A 23319-nucleotide genomic window follows, 5' to 3' on the forward strand; every position below is an offset into this window, starting at 1 on the left:
TTTTTACTGACTGTTGTTTTTTTTGCTCTACTTTTACTATAGTGCTTACACAATTATTCCCTTCATGCATACTAATATCAGTATTTGTTATTGATTTCTCTTACGTTATCCTGCAGACAATATATTTTTATAAGCTTCTATACATTCCTTGTGCTAACTGGCTAAAATTTGCCCTGTTATACATTAAAGTTCATTTATTTGCACTTTCTTGATATTTTACAGGTCAAACCTTTTTTTTTTTTTCTAGGTAGAGGTTCATGAATTTAGACTGACTCATATATGTTGCTCTGGTGATGTAGAAGCTAAACTGCATCCTCAAAGATTACATTGGGTTACTTTTAATACCTCTTGCAGTATTTAGGAAGGAATATGATTTTTTTCTTGAGACGTACTAAACTGCAGATGAAAAGTTATGCTATGGAACAGTTATGTTCTATTTTGGAACAGTCATGTTAGGCTTTTTGGCATTTTGGAAAGGGTTTTCATTTCATAATTAAAGAAAACACAGTTTAGAAATGCTTGTTAGAGAGGTGACTGGAAAAAATCTACTTTTTATTTTTAGTAGTAATATCCTACAGAGATAATTGGTGTACAAATGTAATATGGAATTATACATTGCTCAGGATGGCATCTCTGTTAAATAGCGTATTGATAAAAATACAGCCTGAAGTCTGCATACTTTAATATTAAATAATACATTTGTTCTTTAATAAAAAGCTTATTTTGTGTGCCTTTATAGCCTGTGCCAGAATGAGTTGAAAACCAACTTAATGTCACTTTCTGTGTTTCAGACATAACACCTTTTCTTTGGCACCTGCTGTTCTGTTCTGCCAATTGCCACTTACTGCTGGGAATATATATCTCTTCTTGTACGTTTCTAAGACTTTTATTGGCTGCCATTGCCAGTTAGGGTTATTTTTCCACAGATTTGTAATTTTGTACTTTCTTTCTCCATATGGTTAAGTTTAAACCAAAGCCATTGTTACTGCACTACTCTTCAGAAAATCAGTGCCGACAGCGTAATGGTAAGAGAGGGTGGATTAGGAAGAACGATTCCATTTTGTAGCAGGAGGGGAAAAGAATTCCATCTCTTTATCAGCAGGGAAAATAGAATACAAATCAAATTCATCTGTAAGGTAGGCAGACAAATGCCTAGTACCGGGGTGATTAGCCAGGTTCAGGTACCATATGCAGCAGGATAATTAGTTGTATTACTCATGATGCTTTTGTTGAAACAAAGAAAACAAATGTTGATTTCTGCTCTACTAGATCTGTCTGTGGAATGTGTGGGACATAAGAAGCTGTTGGATCTGTGTGGGATGATATTATTGCTCTATGTTCTTTTGATTTAAAAAAAAAGTAAAAAAATAGCATTAAGATCAGCAGAAGTGATACAGAAATGGTTTATCTTCCTAGCAAATCCTGGGAGAAAGCCAAGGAGATGATGTTAGAAAGGACTTGCTTCTAGTTTGACTAAAGGCAGATTCTGAAGATGTTCTCTTTCCAAGTCTCATATTCTATCTCTAAATAGGCTATTTGAATTAGCATTCTCAACTGCCATGGTTGATCCCCAATGGATAAAATTATATAATTAGATGTTTGTGTGCCAAAACAGAATGGTACCGTTTAACACCTTGAATACAGTCTCCTAGACCATAATAGCAGCACACAGCCCTAATGGGGTGAGGTTGCTGATCTGTAATAGAAGATAATCAGATCCGTACACATACACATTTGTATACAATATCAGACATACCTTCCACATACAGCCAGGTATTGGATGTGGTGCTCAGGGACATGATTTAGCAGAGGCTTGTTAGGGCAGTATGGTTAGGCTGCAGTTGGACTTGATAGTCTCTTAAAAGTCTTCCAATCTGAGCAAGTCTATGGTTCTATGAGTCTTATTTTAATTGGAAGGTATTAACTGGAAAGCTCCATTAAAATAATAATAATGAAAGGTGAAATAAGCTTCCAACAAGCTCCTTTGTGTTACTCAGACTATTTGTTTCTAATTACTCAATTACCTTCAGTTTTGTAAGACTGGTTTCTTTCTTGGAGTGTTATGTAAGAAGCACACAAAAGAGAAAAATTGGCTGCTTTGTCAAGAGAAGAGATCTTGACTGTAGGTGAAATACAGAGATTTTTTAAGTGTGATTTGGCAATACACAGTGCACAAGACATGGCTATACTAGTAAGTCTAGCTGAGATGGGCAGGGGACTGGAGAGCACAGGGAAAGGCTGAGATCTGACTTTGTTCAGCATAAGGCAGATAAAGAAGGACTTAATACTCTCTACAGCTGCCTGATGGGAGATTGTAGAGAAGGTGAAACCATGAGCCTTAATGGAGCCAGAAACTATAATCCTATATGGGGGGCATATGACAGAAAAGTAAGCAGTGGAAAGAAGTTGCTGAGATATCTAACTGATGTCTTGTTGATACCCAGAAATAATTTTACACCATGCAAGTAGTCAGACATTACAAGTTCTGGCACAGGGAGATGATGCTGTCTGAGTATTTGGACTCACCCATAGTTGGCCAAGTGCAACCTTAATGTTACATATAAACTAGCCTCACTTTGTTGCAAAGCTGGGTGAGAGTGCTCTGAAAGTTCCTTCTAGCTGAAATGTGGTAATATATATAACTTTTTGCTTTCTGAATTTTATACTGGTGAAAGAAATTTTATCTGGTGTGGGAAATAAGGAGCCTGAAAATTGAATATTCTCTGATGAATTTTTGACTGAAGAGTTATCATTGCTAAATATATTTACAGTCTTTGCAGGTGTTTTCTGCTCATTATGTAAGCATGACTACAATTGAATGGCAGAGGTGTGGCTATCGGTGCTGTTGTGACTGCACTGAAGTTATTTCAGGACTGAGACAATTGGTAAAAGGGAAAGTCTGAAACAGTTATTTTCCCTTTGCATGGATACTTCTGTTTGGAGGTTGTCATCACTGTTAGATGGGTGTCTGAATGTGAAATGTACCAGCCCTGAAGATTCAACATCAGAAATCATATTTTATTCAAACTCAGTAATTTAAGTCTATTTTTTCCCAAATGGGATACCTGAATCTCTGGGTATTGGTGTCTCAAAGGTTAAAAAATAACATTGTGGGAAGAAAACAATAAAAACAAAAACCTGTTATAGTGTAGTCTGTTCTCTTTTCGATCATTGAATCATTTTGTGAAGTTATGATTTACTTAAGTAAAGCTGTTTTGGAAAAGAACTGAAATAGCATGATAATGTGACATGTGACAGGACGAGGGGAAATGGCCTCAAGTTGCGCCCGGGCAAGTTTAGGTTGGATATTAGAAAGAACTTCTTTACAGAAAGGGTGGTTAGGTACTGGAATAGGCTCCCCAAGGAGGTGGTTGAATCGCCATCCCTGGATGTGTTTAAGAGCCGCTTGGATGTGGTACTCAGGGATATGATTTAGCAGAGGTTTGTTGTTGTGGTATTGTATTGTGGTTGTTTTTTAAGAGATAGGCTACTGGTTAGGCTGCGGTTGAACTTGATGATCTTCAAGGTCTTTTCCAACCTGAGTAATTCTATGATTCTATGATTGATTCTATAATAACAGCTGCTTTTACCTGTCCAGACTTTACCTTAAAGAAGCTTTCGGAGTTTTAGAAAAGTGATTTATTTATTTTTTTCATTTAAAATGACTATTAAGAAAGTTATTTTCTTCATTTTCCACAGTTGTTTATTATTTAAGAATGAAAACAATGAAAAAAAATTAAAGAACTGTTACCTGATGAATATATTATTTGTTCTTCATAGTATTGGAAATAGAACTCACAGAAAATAGAATCATGTCCATTTTCAGGAGGTTTTGATTTTATCTTTTCTATAAGTAGAGTGGAAGATTGGTTGCTTCTATTTTCTGCTGTTCTTTATGGGAAAGGTTTTCATTAAGGAAAGATGTATTGCTTGTTACAGAGAAGCTAGAGTACTAACTCGCTGCATGTTTCTGAAGTATTTTTCTTCCTTCTGTTACTTTACATTAACTGAAACTGAAAACCCTGGGAACTGTTTTTCCTTCTTATTTTAGTGATGATTAAGATCATATTGAATATTGTTTAGGATGGCTCAGAAACCAAATGCTTAGCCTAGGAAAGGTAATCTTCAAGGTCTTATCAGTAACTACTGCAGAGAGGCTTTGGAAGTCACCTCTACCCCTGATGGTCCAATGTCCTTCACCTGTGCCTCCTTCCAGGAAGGCCAACATTTCTTCTTTCACCTTCCTATAAAAGTAGTACTAGCTGTCTTTATAGTTACTTGCGGTGTTAGTTCAGTATCCTATTAAACACTAACTCCTTTGATGTAGTGTTTTTCTGTTACAATTCCTTACTCATTGGAAAGCCAGAAAAACAAAAATATTAATGCTTGTATTCTAAGTGTGAAGTCTATTAAGGAAATAAACTTTTCAGCACAAGTGAAACCAGAATTATTAGTGAAAGTCACAGAGTTTTACTAACGTAATTACCATCTTGTGTTTTTTTTTTCCCTAATACAATTCTTTTCCCCCTGCTTTGCAGTAAAGTTCTTTTAAGAACTCAATCATAATTAATGGTATCTTAAAGACACTGGCAGACTTTTATAGCAAAAAGAAGTGTCTAGGAAATCACAGAATCACAGCAGTTGGAAGGGACCTCTGGAGATCACCCAGTCCCATCTCCTGCTAATAATGAGGTTACACAGAAATGTGTACAGGTGAGTTTGAATGTCTCCAGAGAAGAAGACACCAGAACATCTCTGAACAGCTGGTGCTAGTGCTCTGTAACCCTCAAAGTAAAGAAGGTTTTCCTCATGTTCTTATGGAACTTGACTTTGTCAGGTTGGAGTGGCAGTGTCTTTCCTCTAGCCCTCAGGTATCTCTTTTCCACATTCAGTTGACTTTGTTCTGCCATTTATGATTTTTTGTGAGCTCCTTGCATGTAAGTGCAGGTCTCCTGCCACCTTTGCCTCATTTCTTACTCTTATGTGCCTATCTTGAACTTAGAAGAAATGGTACTAGAATGTCAACCAACTCTTGGGCCTCCTAACCTTCCAGTGCTTCTTACTCATGGGATGCCTCCAAGTAGAAGTCAAAGCTGGCTCTCCCGAAGTTCAGGATATCAATTCTATTTTTGCCCTGTTTCTTCCATGTAAGATCCTGAACTACGCTCTCACATTGCCGCTGTATCCAAGGCTGCCCCTAACCTTCATGTTCCCAACCTGTCCTTCCTTCTTCATAAGAACAAAGTCCAGCGGCACACCTCTCTTGGTTGGCTTTTCCATTACCTGTGTCAGAAAGTTGTATTTCACACATACTTCAGGAACATCCTGGATTGTGTGCACCTGGGAGTGTTTCTTTTCCCAACAAAAAAAAGTTAATTATCACTAATTTATAAAATGTGTGCTATTTAGTGGTAAGGATCATTCATTGCCAGTAGTACAGCACAAAAGTAAACTAAAAACAGGAATTTCACAAGTTGCATAATCTGCTGTTTACTGTAGTGTGATGGGTGTGCCCTCATGTGGTTAAATGTAATATTTTCCTTGAATTGAGTCAGTCACCATTTAAATGTATTTTCTGTTCTGCTAAAGAACAGAAGAAATAAGATCTATATGTAAAGAGAGGTAGTTTGATGCCAAGTATATTTTAAGTTATTAACTACTTTTCTTTTTCTGTACAAAATGATCCACTACCCAGTACTCAGGATAAAGCGGTTTCATTTCTTGTTGGCTAATACTGATTACTTCAGATATGCAAACTTGTTTATTGATTTTTCTCTTGCCTCACATGTGATCATAGAATCATAGAATGACTTTGGTTAGAATGGACCTTACAGGTCTAGTTCCAACACCATGCCATGAGAGGAGTTATCAGCTGCTTGATCGTGCTGCTCAGAGTCCTTTCTAACTTGGCCTTCAGCACCTTCAGGGATGGGACATCCAAAAGTTCTCCAGGCAGTCTTTGTCAGTGCCTCTTCACTCCTCCTTATTTCTTCCTAATGCCTAAACTGAGTCTCCTATCTTTTGTCATAGAATTATTGAATGGTTTGTGTTGGAAGGGACCTTTAAGACTCTCTAGTTCCAACCCCCCTGCTATAGGCAGGGGCACCTCCCTCTAGACCAGGTTGCTCACAGCTCCATCCAACCTGGCCTTGAATGCTTCTAGGGAGGGGGCATCCACAGCCTCCTTGGGCAACCTGTTCCAGGGTCTCACCACCCTCACAGTAAAGACTTTCTTCCTAATACCTAGTCTGTATCTATCTTCTTTCAGTTGAAAACTATTTCCCTTTGTCCTGTCACTATGTGCCCTTATATAAAGTTGGCCTCTAGCCTGTATTCAATTCCCCTCAAGTACTAGAAGGCTGCAGTGAGATTTCCCCGAAGCCTTATCCATGCTAAACAAGCTTAGCTTCCTCAAACTTTATTTGTAAGAGTGGTGCTGCAGCCCTCTGATAATCTCTGTAGCACTCCTCTGAACCCACTCCAACAGCTCCATGTTGTTACTGCATTGGCAGCCTCAGGCCTGGATCCAGTACTGCAGATAGGGCTTCTGTAGGGCAGAGTAGAGGGGGACCAACCTCTCCCAGTTCTGTTGGCCAACCTTCTTTTGATGCTGCCCAAGATACTGTTAGCCTTTTGGGCTGCAAGTACATGCTGCTGGCTCATACTAAGTTCTTCATCTGTCAGGACCCTTAAGTCATTCTCCAGAGGACTACTCTGAAGTTCTTCTCCCAGTCTGTATGCATATCTTGGGTACCTTTCACTTGGCCTCATTGAACCTCGTTAGGTTTACGTGGGCTCACTTTTCAAGCTTGTCCAGATCTCTTTGGATGGCATCCCCGTGTCAGTGTTGTATCACCAGTTTGTAGCCTGGTCTCTAAGTGAGGTGAGGTAGTCTCCGCAAAATGCTTGGTGTTATGGGGAGGGGAAGAAGTCACAAATCATTGAGCTCGAGTGTGTGATGAGTGTGAGCATGTGTGACTCCAGCCGTACAGCTATTACAGGAGTTAAAGGAAAGTTTAAGGTGAGATTTTGGGGTGTGCTGCTAGGAGTACTGCTGCTTTTTTGTAGAGTGACGTCTTAAGGCTAAAAAGAAAAAGATGTGGTCCAGAGAATGGCTGCTGAAAAATAAATATTTCGGTGTTCCTTACGTGTATGTAATAAACTTGAAATGATAAAAAAGGAATCATGTTAATACTTGATTTTTGTCAATTTTGTTTGCACCGAAGTCATTGAACAGATATTTTAGGAGTTAAATAAGCCAATAATTTTTGTTGAAGACTGTTTTCTCAGGTTGGTAGTAACCCAGAAGTAATACGGATTACTTAATTAAGCATTTCTGGCTTGGCAGAAGCTAGAATTACTAAAAATTCCTAGCAGGATACTAGAAACTTCTATGTAGGAAGAGGGTTTTTTCATCTTTAAGGAAGGTTCTACAATCACAGCAGCACACACGTAGACAGTGTCTTGTAATCAATGTCACCGTCTGACCTGTCACATTTGTGAGATGGTCTTGGTCTCAGTGAAGCTACCAGTTGACGTGTCCACATCGTACAGCAGCAATGCTATAAATGACACAAATTGGCACTCCTCTTGTCAGATTTTGTACAGTTGTAGGGTCAGCAAATGGAATTGAACAGAGGTTTCTGTGTCTTTAGGGATTTTTTGAGGTAACTGTCCGGGCAGCTTGGTGGGAGGTTTGTGGGAAGAAAATGTATGAGGTGTTGCTTTTGTTGTTGCTTCTTTTTGTTAACAGAACAAGTAATGGGCAATTCCATGGAGAATTAAGAACTTTAAATTGCTTACTGAAGAACTTTACAAGTGCCTTATACAATATTCATTCAGCTGAGCCCAGGATATAAGTCTTTTCCACCGGTGTGAACGCTGATAAGAAGAATATAAATGAACAGTAACAGAGTTGCTATCTCTGAATTACATCCTAAAGGTACATCCTGTCTACAGAATAGAAATATGCAAATTTGTCCAAGAATTTGTATAAGGCAGTGGAAAAGTGAGTCAATCAGAGAGCAGCTATCTGTTCTGAGGCTAGACTGGGTGAAAACACACTGGCTTTAATCAGCATGCCTTGAGTTATCTGTGTACTTGGCATCTCAAAGGTAGGTATGTCGCATTTTTTGTAACATCCTCACTAATAACTTATACATTAGAGTATAGTCTGCTTATGTATTAGTTCTTCTAAACAGCAGGTGTTTGCAGACGCTGAAGGGAACTGGAAGGAGTACAAAAATGCTGGGTTAGTGTGGAGAGTGACATTGCTTGATGAAAATTGAAATACCTGTTTTTTAACAGAAGAAGAATTTCAGTTTTATGAATTAGGTAGACATCAGGTGCTAAAAAGCCTTTGACGTGGTCCATCACTGCATCCTTTCTCTCTAAATTTGAGAGGTGTGGGTTTGAAGGATGGGCTGTTCGATGGATTGATTAGCAATTGGCTGGTTGGATGCAGCCAAAGGGTTGTGATCAATGGTTCTGTGTCAGGGTGGAGGCTGGTCACAAGTGGTGTCCCTCAGGGGTCAGTCCTGGGACCGGTGCTCTTCAGCATCATCTTCAATGACAGTGACATCAAGTTCACCCTCAGCAAGTTTGTGGATGGCACCAAGATGAGCGGTGCACTTGATAAATCAGAAGGGAAGTCATCCTTAGGGACCTGGACAGGCTGGAGAAGTGGGCACATGAAAACCTAACGAGGTTCAATAAGGCCAAATGAAGGGTGCTTCACTTGGGTCTGGGCAATCCCAGGTATTCATACAAACTGGAGGAAGAACCCCTTGAGAGCAGACCTGAGGTTAGAAGGATTTGGGCATCCTGGTGGATGAGAAGCTGGACATGAGTCAGCAGTGTGCATTTGCTGCCCAGAAGGCCACATTAGGGCTACATTAGAAAAGGGCTACATTAGAAAAGGGGCAGATGGAGGTGATTGTCCCTCTCTACTCAGCACTTATGAGGCCCCATCTGCAGTACTGCATCCAGGTCTGAGGCCCTCAGTACAGGAAGGACATGGAGCTCTAGAAGTGGATCCAGATGAGGACCACTAAGATGATCAGAGGGCTGGAGCTCCTCTCCTAAGAGGAAAGGTTGAGAGAACTGGGCTTGTTTAGCTTGGAGAAGGCTGCAGGGAGCATATAAACAGGATGGGGAATGGCTGTTTACGAGGATGGATAGTGATAGGACACGGGGGACTGGTCTTAAACTGAGATGGGGGAGGTTTAAGTGAGATATTAGGAGGAAGTTTTTCACACAGAGGGTGGTGACGCACTGGAACAGGTTGCCCAAGGAGGTTGTGGATGCCCCATCCCTGCAGACATTCAAGGCCAGGCTGGATGTGTCTCTGGGCAGCCTGGTTTGCTGGTTGGTGACTCTGAACGTAGCAAGGGGTTGAAACTGGATGATCATTGTGGTCCTTTTCAACCCGGGCCATTCTGTGATTCATTCTATGATTCTAATTGCACAGAGGTAATTACAAGAGTTAATTATGGAAGTTGTTAGGGAAAAAAAAAAAAGAGTTATGATTTATAGACTAAAGGCAGTGGCAAATTACTTTATCTTGATAGAGAACTTTGAAGATATTATTAAAAAAAAGAAGTTATATTAAAGACTGAATCATGTATCAGAATGTGTCTTCAAAATGATATTGGTGTAGCAAGGAAAAAAAGCAGATTTATTAAGTGGCACAGGATATTAAGCATGGCTAGGGAAAAAAAACCTCAAGTTAGCAGCTCTTCTGTTTTGCATGTAAATGAAGAAGATGTAATTTGTTTAAAGCATTTTATACTGCATTTTGCTCAGTAATATCTCATGGTTGGAGTAGGATTGCCTAATGAGATACTGCTGAGAGCCATATCATAAAGCAAGTTTGCAGCATGCAGGGTTTGGAATATATAAAGCAAACAGTCCCCTATGGCTTTACTCCAGTTCTGGATGGTCAACGTGAAGGTCATAAGCATTGTTCAGATTAGTTCACTCTTTGATTTTGAGCTTCCCACAGTGCTTTAGCCCATGACAACACTTTAGTCCTGTGCTTTGGTCCATTTCTCTTATGGAGTATTTTGAGAAGTCTCTGTTGTCAAAGAAAACAAATTTGGATTAAACTAACCAAAAAATAAACCCCAAACCCAACCTGGCAAGACAATTTGGAAAATTAAATTATTAAAAATAATAAAATAAAATAAATTATTAAAAATCCTACAGGAAGATTTTTAAAAACAGTGCTCGGGAGGATGCTGATGCCACTACTGCCGCCACTGAGGTAATAAGGCTGCCTTCCACTTGATTGCATCGTTATCTCCAGAAGCAAAAGTGTCCCTATGCTAAAATGTCAGGGCTTTATTTTTTCAGGTCATTGGGTATTTCCAGAAGCTTGATGATACGTGAGTATATGAGAAGAGAGGAATAACTCGTAGCTGTTCATATTCAAAGAAATGCCTCTGGGGAGAGCAAGTAATTTTTATTGAAAACAGGAGGGCAGTGGCAAATAGCACAATTTCTTACAAACCATTAGAAGGCTTTCAGGGAGACCCTGATGTTCATTGCACCTGTTGCAGTCAAACCAGTTATATGAATTGTTTTAGAATAATCCAGTTGGAAGGGAACTTGGAAGATGATCTAATCCAACTGACTGACCTGAATTATTTGCATAATGTACATTTGCATGGCCATGTTGCAGTTGCCTTCTTTATCAAAAACGAGCAGTTAAATGTTGTCCATCCTTTGGAAAACCCCACTTTATCTGATCGGGGTATTCAATATTTAAAATTCTGTGTTTAAAAATAATATGTTCTTGGTAATAAGGTGGGTGATCAATGCAAATCCAGAATGATTAGTAATGATTAGTAATACAATGAGACAGTGAAGTTCATTTCTTTTTTGCCAGAAGCGTCAATATATGTATAGTATGGAACATAGTTATAGACAATATTAGTGATTTTTTTAAGTGAAATCTTTAGTGTTTTGAGTGAAGCACTGACACAGGTTGCTCAGAGAGGAGGTGGATGCCCCATGTCTTTAGGGATGGGGCATCCACCTCCCTGAAGACATCCAAGGTCGGACTGGATGGGGCTCTGAGCACATGGAGGAGCTGCAGGTGTCCATGTTCACTGTAGGAGAGATGGCCATGTTGGCCCTTAATGGTCATTTCCAAATTAAAAGATCTTTATGATTCTATGACTGTGTGAAAATATTGACTATCTAATCCAGTTCAATCTGATATTAGAGAAAAGCACTGCAACTCTTCGGCTTTCTAGCCCATTCATTTCAGGAATCTGTAGGGAAGACAGTTTAATTCACACAGATGTGAATGTTTTTCTATGAGGTGGAGCTGCTGACTAGGGATTACTGTGATGAGTACATGATCTAGTTCTGTCCCCTTTCACTGCTGATATCCCTGCCCAGCACATGACCTTGGCAGCAGGGAAATCCATGTTAATACAGTTCTTTTTTCTTTTATCAAAGACATCCTCACCTTTCTTTTGTGCTGCTGGAGTTGTGTAAGGAAGACTTAATTGAGGATGAGACCAAACTATTAATTAGTGAAGTTCAGTTTCTCCAGCAGAGATCTATGCTAGAACTGTGTGAAGCTTCTTTAATAAAATAAGAACGAAGTTCCCTAGTGTGATTACAAAGTCAGGATCATTATAGGATTCCCAAACGAGTTTATGGTAATTATCAAGTGATATATTTGATAATTGTACTGAATTTTCGTGAGATCTGCCATTAATTAGTAAAATAAACTGAAGTCAACATCCTTTCTGTTGTACCAGTAGAGGTAGGATAAGTTATTTTAAATAAACCTGTTAGCTTTAAAGCCTTGCTAAAGATCTGAACGATGGTCTTTTTTCTTATGCTTTTTTTTTTCCCTCATGAGTGCATTTAAAATGAATGCAGTTTAAATCTTCTTGGGAGACATTTCTGAAAATAATAATAATAATAATAAAAAAACCAAACATAATATTAATGGGATATCAGGTTGTTTCTTTTATTTTCCTTTTTATTCTACAGCATATATTATAGGCTGATGCGGGGCTTTGTTAAAACTGGAAAGGAAATGATTTTCTTTTTTGCTGATACGAATCTTCCTCCCCCAGCATTTCTGAATTTTCTGAGTGGTACTTCTAATTTGAGCAGGAACTGCTTCCTTAGCATTTCAACCTGCTGATTTAATGTCATTCCAATTAAGCTGATAAAAGGTAATCCCAGTTTGGTGAAACAGCAATATTTTTGTGAGTGGTTCTTTAAGGGCTGAACCGCAGAATATCCCAAGTCAGAGGGGACCCAGAAGGATCATCAAGTGCAGCTCCTGGCTCCAAACATTGATATCCATCACAGTATGGCTGAGAGCACTGTCCAAACACTTCTTGAACTCTAGCAAGCCTGGTGCTATGACCACGTCCCTGAGAAACCTATTCCAGTGCCCCCTCACTCTCACAGAGAAGAATCACTTCCCGATATCCAACCTGACTTTCCCCTGATGCAGCTTCATGCCATTCCCTCTGGTTCTATTGCTGGTCATCAAAGAAGGTGATGGTCCAACCTCATTTGGATCTAGCAGTCCCGTAAGTCCATGGCAGTTCTCTCTGAGTTGATGCATAAGGAATGTGACCTTCATCAAACGAGGTTCTCAGTTTTTCACACATAGCAATACAGTGGAGAGTTCTGGCTCGTGACACAAGACAAGGAAATTTCATCAAGGAAAATATTTACATTTTGGAAAGAATGTATATTATATGCTCTATGTCTGCTGTTAATGTTTTCTTTACGTGTCCCTTCTGCACCCTGAGACTTTCTTATATGCTCAGAAATCGCTCAGGTTTCTGGCTGCTAGAGATTTTAGATGTTTTGCTATGCTCAGAACTGCTTATCTTCTAGCTCTGATATGCCAGTTCCTTTTTTAAACTGTACATTAGGAGTAGCCCACCATGTTGGAGGCATCACAGTATATATTTCTCCACTTGCTGCAATTATTGCCTTCAGAATGTGGGCTTTTTTTTGAAAGATACGTGTTCACACCTACAGATTATTATTTGTGGTAGAGATTTCAATTCTTGCTTTTATTAAAGGAAACTGAAAGATGCAGATGTTAATCAGGGCATAGCACACATTTTCTTTCCTTAAGGAAACCAACCCCTCGTGCTTACTTTCAGTGCAATAAATGAGTTCGTCTCCAAAATGACCTATTATTTTGATCAAATTAGTATGGAACCTTCATTCGGCAATATAATTAGTTTTTTTCTATTAAGGTTATTTAACTGGATGTGATACTGAATAATTTTCCAAGGAAATTGGAACGTCTGGAATTAAGAAGTAAAATTAAACTGGAGAAGGGAGACTGGATGAGCAAGTTGCAGAACTGAGTGACTGTGCTGGGGCTGGAATTGATGCATTCTCTCTGTCCTAATACACAAGGCATGTTACAGCTAGCAAGGTTAAATGTTCCATTCTGAAGATTATAGTGCTTTGCTTATACACGGATTTTTACTGCTCTTGCTCCATACTTAGCCATTTGAAATTCTCTCTTGTTACACAATGCAGTTTGTGTCAATTAAATCATGATATTTACTTTTCTTAGTACTTTTCTGTCTAATTTATCTGAAGTTGCTTGGTGAGAGTTGTGTGCTCTATTTAAAATGCCTTGTTATTTCTACTGAGAACTTTGTTTTACTATTAAATACAACATGTAGAAACATTTTATAAAGAATACATACATATATAAAAATACTTTTTTTTTATATACTATCAGAATTTTCTTTTTGAGATTTTGATGGCAAAATATTTTTTTAGGATTTATTTCTTTTAATTTAGTGATCACAGCTATTTGCTTGTTCTCACTCTGGATTTCTATGTTTTCTTCCTACTTGAATGGTATATATCTCTCAGCAAAAGTTGGTCTTATTCTATGGTATCTATCTGAGAGAGAGATCTATAAAGTAGTCTGATTTGACTTCATTTATGACTTTGCTGACCAGTGTTTTCTTTATTTCAGATCTTTATTGTCTGAACTGTTCTGGCAGTCTGCCTCTAGTTCATTCAAGAAGTTAAAATAATTAAGATCAAGTTCCAGCATTATTCTCTTCGGGTCTTTAATGAGAAGTTCAGTAGATACATAATCAGTTTTATTGCCTGTTGCATCTGAAAGGTTTTCTTAGTCATCTACGTGATGTACTGGAGAAATCCATTCCGTTGATAGACCTGGGCAAGGTTACAAAAGTATTGTATGTATTTGTTCATAAAGACTAAAATTCTTAAATAGAAACAAACAAACAACTGTGAATGAAGCCTCAGAAACCATTCAAAACCATGACAAATATAATGAGGAATAATTTCATGAGAGAAATAAAATAGCTTTTCTAGTTGTAAATAATGGAATAAACCAAAGGATAGCAGAATTTTGACTCGCTGTGGCCAGGAAGTTTTTCCATCTGTGTGTATGGTGCTCTCATGCCCTGGCAACCTGTTCTGTTTCATTGTTATTTTTCACTTCCTCATATGACCTGTTTTCAGAGTGACTGAAGAAGAAACCTAATATAGAGACTGCGATAAAAGTCTTGTTGGTCACAACTGTACCGCATAATTGAGCTTCTCATAATAGGAAAGGGATTGCAGAAAGTTCTTATACTACTTTTAGGATCTTTATTTATTTATTTAGTTAGTTAGTTATTTTTGCTTTGTATTCTCTGTCTGTTGCAAAGATTTCATTATTTTCTGACAGTACGTTTTTGGATTAGCGCATAGCTAAGCCACTTGCGTAGAGTGCCTCAGTTTAAATCTAGGCAAAGGTGAGATGGATCACTGAGCATCATAGATCCTTTGCTATATTACTATATGTTTAACACCTGATGATATCTAGGTCCATATTTGGGTTCTGTTATCCAACTCTAAGGATTCTATGATTCTGTCACTGGAGCAATGTGACATTTTTTGGTCCATCAAAAAGATACGAGTTCATATGAAGTTACGTGGTTCAGTGTATTATTAAGCTGTGTGGTTCAAGTTTCTGGTCTGTTCCTGCACAATTAAATGTGGAATTATATTAGGAGATTTTAGGAGAAATTAGGAAAACACTGTGCATTTCTTTGTAAATATTGTAAGTAGGATCATTCTGCTACCCACTGTTGTTTGCATTAATTTATTATAAACGTATTAAAGCAACATTGCGCTGAATAGTCAATGTCTAGAGAACAGCTACAGTGCTTTTGTTACTGCTCGAATATAAGCAGTGGCACTTATCTCTAGAAGCAGTTTCTTTTTGAGTAGTTACTGACCTTTGTTACGTTTTCATTTTCTGTCTTTGTCATTATTTAAAATGAAGACCAGTGACAAAAATGTATATTATTTCTGTAGTTCACTGTTTGATGGTTCATTTGCTTGGATCAGAAAAAATTGAACTAAACATAAAAAAAGCCTTTTTTATGGGGCATGTGCTGCCATCCTTCAGATTTCAAACTTTAAATTGTACTTATTCAATACGACTGACCATTACATCACTTCACCAGTAAAGAAAATACTGGAAACAGTGAATTAGACAACAGTGTATTTTGCTGTTAGAACTGAAGAATTGATCAAACTTACGGAAAGTTTTGTTTCTTCTTTTCCCAAAGGTAACAACGCTCGTTAACACAAGCAACAAGGGACCATCTGGCAAAAAGAAAGGGCGTTCCAAGAAGGCCCATGTGTTGGCTGCCTCCGTCGAGCAAGCTACTCAAAACTTCTTAGAAAAGGGAGATCAAATTGCTAAAGAGAGCCAGGATCTGAAGGAGGAACTGGTTGCTGCTGTAGAGGATGTACGCAAACAAGGTGTGTGGAACGAACTGATTCATTGTTTGACTGCGATGGTTGAATCTTTTCATAACAAATGTATCTGATAGCATTGTGGAAACCACTATGTTTTCAACTACACTATGTTTCTAATAGAATATACTGATTTTAAAATAACTGTAACTTCATTACTGGCCATGAGTGTAAAATGTGCTCTAACTTTGAAGTGTAATATCTATTTAGTTTCCTTTTAGCTGTTCTATCATCTAGGTTCAGTATTATGGTCCATACATCTCAGAAAAATCAAACAGTTATTGACCAAGTATAGCAAAGAAGAATTTTGTGTTTTTGAGAATATATTGAAATGTATACAAAGATTATCATATTCAGAAAATACACAAATATAAAATATATATATATTTTTTGTCTTGATGTTGGTGGTAGATAAATGTTAACATACTTTTCAATCTGCGTAAATAAAACAGCAAGTTTGCAAATATGCACCTTTACAGAAAGTAGTTTAGTTGGGCAACAGTCAGTGATGGGATAACATGAAAGCAGCTCCAAAAGTATTGCCTCCTATTTTATTCTGTTGGCCCATGATGTCAGAGGCAGTTGGTGGTGGTATGGCAGTAGAGGTTGAACCTTCCCACCAATATTCTGTTACATTTTCTTGCTGTGTGACAGATGGCAGCAGAGGGGCTCTTTGACAGAGTGTTTTATGACATGGAAATGAATATGAAACAAGGTGTATAATGACTCCCTCTATGCAGAAAGTACTGACATTCAGCCATGGGCATTTACAGATGCTTCCTGAACATTATAGGAGACCAAATAGTGGATGTGAGCACAGTGGGGCAATAGGAGACATTACTTTCAAAGTGACCCTCATAACACTTTCTTTACCATCAGATCTAACCACAGTTTTGGAAAATTTAATTTTGAAATTTAATTTAGTCTTATAAGAAAACTGTTTCCATGCAAGACTTTGAAATTTCAGAAATACCAGATATGTATTTCTGTATATTTCTGGTACAGTGGTTTTCATCTGATAATTTTCCTACAAATGGCAATAACGTATGTCAGATGCTTTCAGACTTACATGGGGAGAGAGGAAAAATATGTTTTCAATCTATGCCCGTAAGAAAAATATTCCATTATTGACATTGATTATAATTATCTTTACTACCGCAGAATTAAGTACCTCTCAGTGTTTTCCATTTTCAATCCTGTAATCTAAAAATACCATCTGCCAGTACAATCATTCCTAGGCTTTAGTAAAAGGCAGGCAGATTTCCAACTGAGATTTCGAAGAGTCTAAAGGACTTTGGTATAAAGTGCTCACTGATCTTCAGTGAAGCCCCCAGTACTTGTTTGATTATTTTTTCCCCCCAGTACTTAAAACCTGAACTCCACTGCTCATATGAGTGGACAGGGGTAAAATCTTGTATATGGAAACCTTGATCTGAGTTCAATTCAATCTCTTCTGTCCTGAGGCTTCTTGTTCCTACTCTCTGTATCTTTTTCTTTGTTTGTTTTCACTGTTTTCCCATTTCTGCATATTTTTTAACCATTCAATTTCCAGGGCATCATAATAAGTCCAGTATTTGCTGCGTTCTCTTATTGTACAGCATTATATGGATGTTCTCCATTTGCTTGTTGTTGTTCCTTGATTTCTTTTAGGATTTGGATGCTAGTGCTTGGTTGTCTTAACATGCAGTTTCCTATGTCAGTGTCTTCAGTTTCTTGTTGCTTACATTATTTATTGTGTGCTATGCCATATTCTAAAGGAGAATTTTCAGTTTTCTTTCTGAATTTGTAGCTGTCCCCCTTTGGGGTTGTGATGCTGACTCAGTTTTGCTCCTCTCCCAAGGAGTCTTATACTGTCTTAAAGTCATTAACTTACTGTGTTGCATGCTCTCTGATCCTGGCTTATGCACCATGTTCATTAGCAGTGTCTGAGCTCCTTATGCATCTTTCTTTGTCACTAGAGCTTTATAATAACCAAGAGTTAAAGAAATCTAAGAGGAGTGCTATGGAGAATTTTGGTTTTCTTCTTGAATTCCTGACTCTATAATTTATAACAAGACAAATGTTAGATTCATTTTATACTCTTTTTTAAGATGCAGGTAGGAGAGAGAGAGAGAGGAATAGAGAGTTTAAATAACATTGGGCAGAATGATACGAACATCTTTTGTCAACGTTTCAGCTTTGAAAAATGTATGTCAAAAAAGTGGAGCAGTTTTTCTGGGTGTATAAAACCTGAGTCTGTAATGAAGAGAACAGGTGACACCAAACATTATTGCTGGCACACAGGAGCTGCATAAACTAGACCAGCTTTCATGCAAGGTGAAATGATATATTTAGCTCAGTGACATAAAGAGCTGGATTAATAAACCAGGGTTAGAGTATTGCGTGTTGATTTTCTGGCAAAATTCCAACTTGGATAATTACACCATCAACATAAGACTGTCTCCAGCAGTGACAGCTGGCTCTGGTGTTCCTCGTTTCCCATCTTAAATTGCTTTATGCTCACATAGTTTTAGATACAGTTGAAATTATCCTGGACAGAATTGCTTTCCATTGATAGGTGTGAAAGAAATGCACTCTAACGATAATTTGCAAATGTTTTGGGAGGAGCAGGAAAGAAAAGAGTGTATATCTTAGAGGTTCTTGGAATTTTAGAGAATAAATTATATTTGGATAGTTGCGCAAAATTCTGGTGAATTGTTTATACATATATTAATTTTACATGATTTTATCAAAAAGTAAATATTTTATGTGCTAAACTCCCAACTGTGTATATATGCTTATCCCTTAGTAGTTCCATGATAGATTCAGTTTGGTTTCATAGTCTCTAAAGGTCAAAATAGTGAACACAGGCTTTAGTTCAGAACTGTGTGAGTGAAATTAGCCATCACTGCATTATTTGCTGCAGGAATATTCATTCGTATGTTGTGAGAGCTGTCTAAAAGATGAGACTGATATTTGATGTTTGTGTCGTCTTTCTTAGAGGTGAGGGAAAGCAGACAGATGTCTGCTTATTGAAGCTCTAGCAATGAGATTTTTAGACATTTTTATGATTGTAATGACATTAGATCCTTGAAACTACAGAGTTTGAGAATTAGAGAGGATCAAAGAAGAACCCACAACAGCAGACAGTATAGTCTGAGGGGCATGTTTCTATAGCATGGGTGTCTAAATGTGGTTGTTTCTTTCTTATTTTATCATTTTAATTGATCCTTTTTTGATCATTAGAGGAAATGGATGTTCCCTGTGGAAGAGACATTCAGGTTGTATTTTGCATGAAGGTCTACCAGAAATTGCTGATCCATTGGCCTTATGTCGACTAAATATCTTAAGAAGCAGTCAAAGTTTCCAAGGGAAATAAGTCAAGGAAACAGATTATATTTGGGGAAAGAAGAAGAAATACCTTTCTATATTTAATAAAACATCTAAACATTTGGAATAAACGGAATGTATGCAAGAGTATCTTGTTGGACAAAGAAATAACACGCTTCCTGCACATCGTTCACCTAAGCGTGTTGTAACATGGCAGAATTCCTTTCTGGTTCTTTCTTATTGTTGTAAGACAGTTTTGTGACTCTTAGCATTTGAACTACCTTAACACTTACACCCAAGATTTCCTTGAAAGCATGTTATGCTACTGGGTTCACATCTGGTTCGACTGTGAGAGCAGGATATGTTGCACACAGTGTTAAACAATCAGGTGTATCAGACCACAGGAATAAAGCAAGTAGAAAGCCATTTTGGCAATACAGATGCCACTCTAAGATAAAACCAAAGACAAAGCCATTAACTTCTTCTTCAACAGAACTTTGGAGTTCAGCTGCATTAAATTTTTCATTTGCCAAGAAACAAATGAACTCAGTTGAGTTTGGATTTCTAAATTGGCTGCTGTGTTTATTCATATCTTAAGAAAACCCAGTTTGTTTAGAAGCTCCAATCACAATCTTCTAAATGTTTCATGTTGATGGTCATGTCAACTTTCCAATTCCATGCAGGCTAGTCAGGTCTAGAGTTTATCCCGGAGGGATGATAGACTGAGCTGCAGACAAAGAGGGATTAGAAATGGTAATATGTCCTCCCATCCAAAACAATTTACATTTGAATTGAAATTTAATTAATGTTTTATTGTACTTAAGTGTATCAGTGATGTTTCAAATGAACTATTAATCAGTCTTATAAATTGGAAAAGTTCTTTCTAAAGTTAGCATTTGTGAAGTAATTCTATTATGCTTTCACAGATCTGTGGCTAAATGGCTGCAAGTTCTGTGCGCTCAGTATTTTACTGTCCCTTAGGAAAAAAGTAGTTGGATTAATTAAAATCATAAATTTCAATGGTCTGTAAAGTGAATGAAATGGTAGTGGTGTCGGATGTAAAGCAAATATTGAATAGAAAATATATACCAGCTTTAATAACATCCATTGTACTGTAAAATACGTATTCATCTTCCATCACTGATTCTAAATGTCAAATGTAAAGTGAATCAAATTTAAGTTAGCTACGTTGCTTGTATAATCAGTTCCAGAGAGATGCAGCTCTAGTGGCAGAAATTTAATGGGAAAAGATCAAGCTAGATCATACATGGCCTTTCCTGGCATTGAAATATATTAACATACTGAAGAATGATCATTCCTCCTCAGAAAGGGAACCAAATCCCAACTGCAAATGAAAGGGGAATTAAGTTTAGAAGACACAATAGTAAAGATTTCTAAGAAAGGGTTTAAGGGTATAGCAATGAGGATTTAACAGGCATTCATTTAATGCTTTGGGAATTCCGATTAGCATTTTAAATGTTTGTTTATTTTTAGTAAGTATATGAGATACTTCAGTATGAAAATGCTCTACAACTGGCTTCCCAAATGCTAACAAATAATTATAGAACATCTAAACAGAGATTACTACTGAAATACATTCATTTCAACTGCGTGAATTTTAAAGTACAATGAGCAAAACTTAATATTTTAAGACAGGAAATAAATAATCATATATTATTTATATGGCAGAAGGAATACTGAATCGGTGAGAACAGATCCATTGAAGAATGCATTTAGAGCATTATTATTGAATCAGAAACAGAATACAGGGATGGTCATCAACCTATTTGGTGAATTTTTATATGAATATAATGCTAATAAAACCGGGGACCTTTGCATCCTGAAGTGTTAATTTGTTTGTTTTAATAACATGACCTCGTCCATGAAGAAAGGGTGAAAAAAAATCTGCTTACATTATTTAAACATAGCCTATTAGCAACTGTGATTGTTCAAATCTCTCAGGTTATCATCTAATATGATTAGTATTCTGTAAGGAATCTGCAAATCAGTTTGAGTCTACATATTGTTATACTTTAGAATACCTTCGTAACAGTACTGTGTCACTTATTACAAGGACAGTTCTCTAAATAGGTCATAAATCAGCTGTCACATCTTTTAAATCTTGGACATGTAAAAGAAAAGACAAAATGTGAAGGAGATGGATTAATTAGACCACAACCTTTAATGCCTTTCACTTGAGAACTGTTCAAGAATGGTGCATGCAATCAAGCTGTCATGGATTCCTTAATTATTTCCAGGTGCTTGTTGTGTTATCATCCTGTTTTACTGATCGTAAGGAGCTCTCTAGATTGTTGCTTTGTGCCCACCATATATCTTTCTTTATAAAAGCCTTTGGAAAAACAGCATTTCATTGGTATATTACCCATGATGAGATTTAGTCCATTTCTTTCTTATTAAATAAATGCTTACGTTTAAATCCTAAATGTGCAGTAGCCCAAAATAGCATTCTTACGTATTCCTATGTAAATAAAAAAGAAGCAAGTTTTATCACCTCAGCCATCCCCTTTGCTCTTTTCCCTGTATATTACCTCCAGTGTAAACTGCACTGGTCTAAAATAGGAATAGTTTTTCTAAGACGCGGATCAGATCTTTGACATATTTATAAAGATATATACATGCATCTGTGCGTTTGCCTATGTCTGTCAAAGAACAATATGGAATACTTGCACATTTCTGTTGTTTATTAGCACCTTTCCTGGCTACTGGTGTAATGAAAATATTGTCAGTAAAATATAGGAAATCTAACCATTTCTAAATATATGTGCGTGCATATATATGTGTGTACATATGAAGATTTGCTGATGTCATCTGTTTTTCTCCTTTTGGTTTTCACTCTCAATATGTGGTATTCACTTAACATTATTCTGTTGGCTGAAGCCTTATTCCATCTTTAAAGTTGAGAAGCAGAAATTTCAGTAGGTTTCAGTATGAGACATGCAACGGATTGACCTTTCCTCTTGCACTTTTGACATTAGATTTTGGAGTGGATGAACCACTGTGTGCTCTATCACTCAAAATTCTGCTGAACTTTCCAATTATCCCATGATATATATACGTATATATTTGCAGAAATTAAAGCTTGCGTTACTTGAGTTACCCTGCACAGATTACCGTGTGACCTGTATGTATACGCGATAATTAATGTAAAGGTATCTTTATCTGCTCCTGTATGAGTCCTGAATTTAATATCAAATCAAATGACAGTTTATTTTGAAAAACTAAGGAAACTTTTCCTTATTTTCCCTTTTTTTTTCTTTTTTTTTTCCATGAGAACGAAATGTATGGAGACTCGATTTCTAAATGCTGTTGTTTAATTGGGAGAAAATGACTTAATCTGACTAATCTAAAATGTGAGGATGGATAGAGTAAATTCCCCAGTTAAATCTCATCAGAATAACCTAAGTGGTTTGACAGTGATCTTAGGAGGTAGTAATTGGTAGTAATTAGTAGGTTTGAACCTTGTGAATGAAGCTGATGAGATCTCAACACCTACATAATAACTCTTTCATTAAACTGTAATAATAACTGTAAAAAAAATCCAGTCATTACTCAGATATCGGATTTTAGTATTTCTCTTGTGTTTTCTCTTTGCCTGTTTGTTTAATTATTTATTAATGATGAGCAGTTCTTCCTTGTAGAGGGCCTTCCTCTACTGAGTGCCCTAGGTTTTACAACTCACTTTCAAACCCTATGAAGACTCCTCATTTAGGAAATGTAAATGAAGCATACAATTTGTTCACAAAACTAGGTGCCAAAGAATACAGCATATGAATCCTAGTGAGAAATTTGCTAATATGATGTGCTTACAAGAAAAGCTATACAAATCTTTCCAGGGTATCAGTTGAAGTATTTTTAGTAGCTGAGAATGACAAGGTATCTCCTCTAAAACTGCAGCTCTTATATCATGTATATCCTAGAAACAGCTGTTTCATAGGTCTGATGAAATTATTACAGAAGTGGATAGTCTGTGCAAGAAGAGGAGACTGAAATACCACCGTTGATCAATCAGGGCTCATCACAAAAATGCATGGGGAAAGAAAAGACAGTAGGAATCACTGTGGAAGAAAAATACTCATTTAAATGGAGGGACTAATGGGGCATAAGAAGAAATGGGTATAAATTAGCTATAAACGCAGTCAGTATGGAATTTAAGTGGCTCTTATTGAAAAAAAAAAAAAGTAAAGCCTACAA

The 23319-nt window shown here is 37.2% G+C and overlaps 1 protein-coding gene across 1 annotated transcript in view; it reads left to right on the forward strand.

Annotated features, from left to right (window-relative positions):
• CTNNA2 (catenin alpha 2) overlaps positions 1 to 23319 on the forward strand; it is a 441905-nt gene that overhangs the window by 81510 nt on the left and 337076 nt on the right. The window contains exon 3 of the mRNA XM_072334895.1: positions 15609 to 15804. Coding sequence (XP_072190996.1) covers positions 15609 to 15804 — 196 coding nt within the window. The remainder of the gene's footprint in view (positions 1 to 15608; positions 15805 to 23319) is intronic.

Source organism: Excalfactoria chinensis, chromosome 4 (genome assembly GCF_039878825.1).
Source record: "Excalfactoria chinensis isolate bCotChi1 chromosome 4, bCotChi1.hap2, whole genome shotgun sequence".
NCBI lineage: Eukaryota > Metazoa > Chordata > Aves > Galliformes > Phasianidae > Excalfactoria > Excalfactoria chinensis.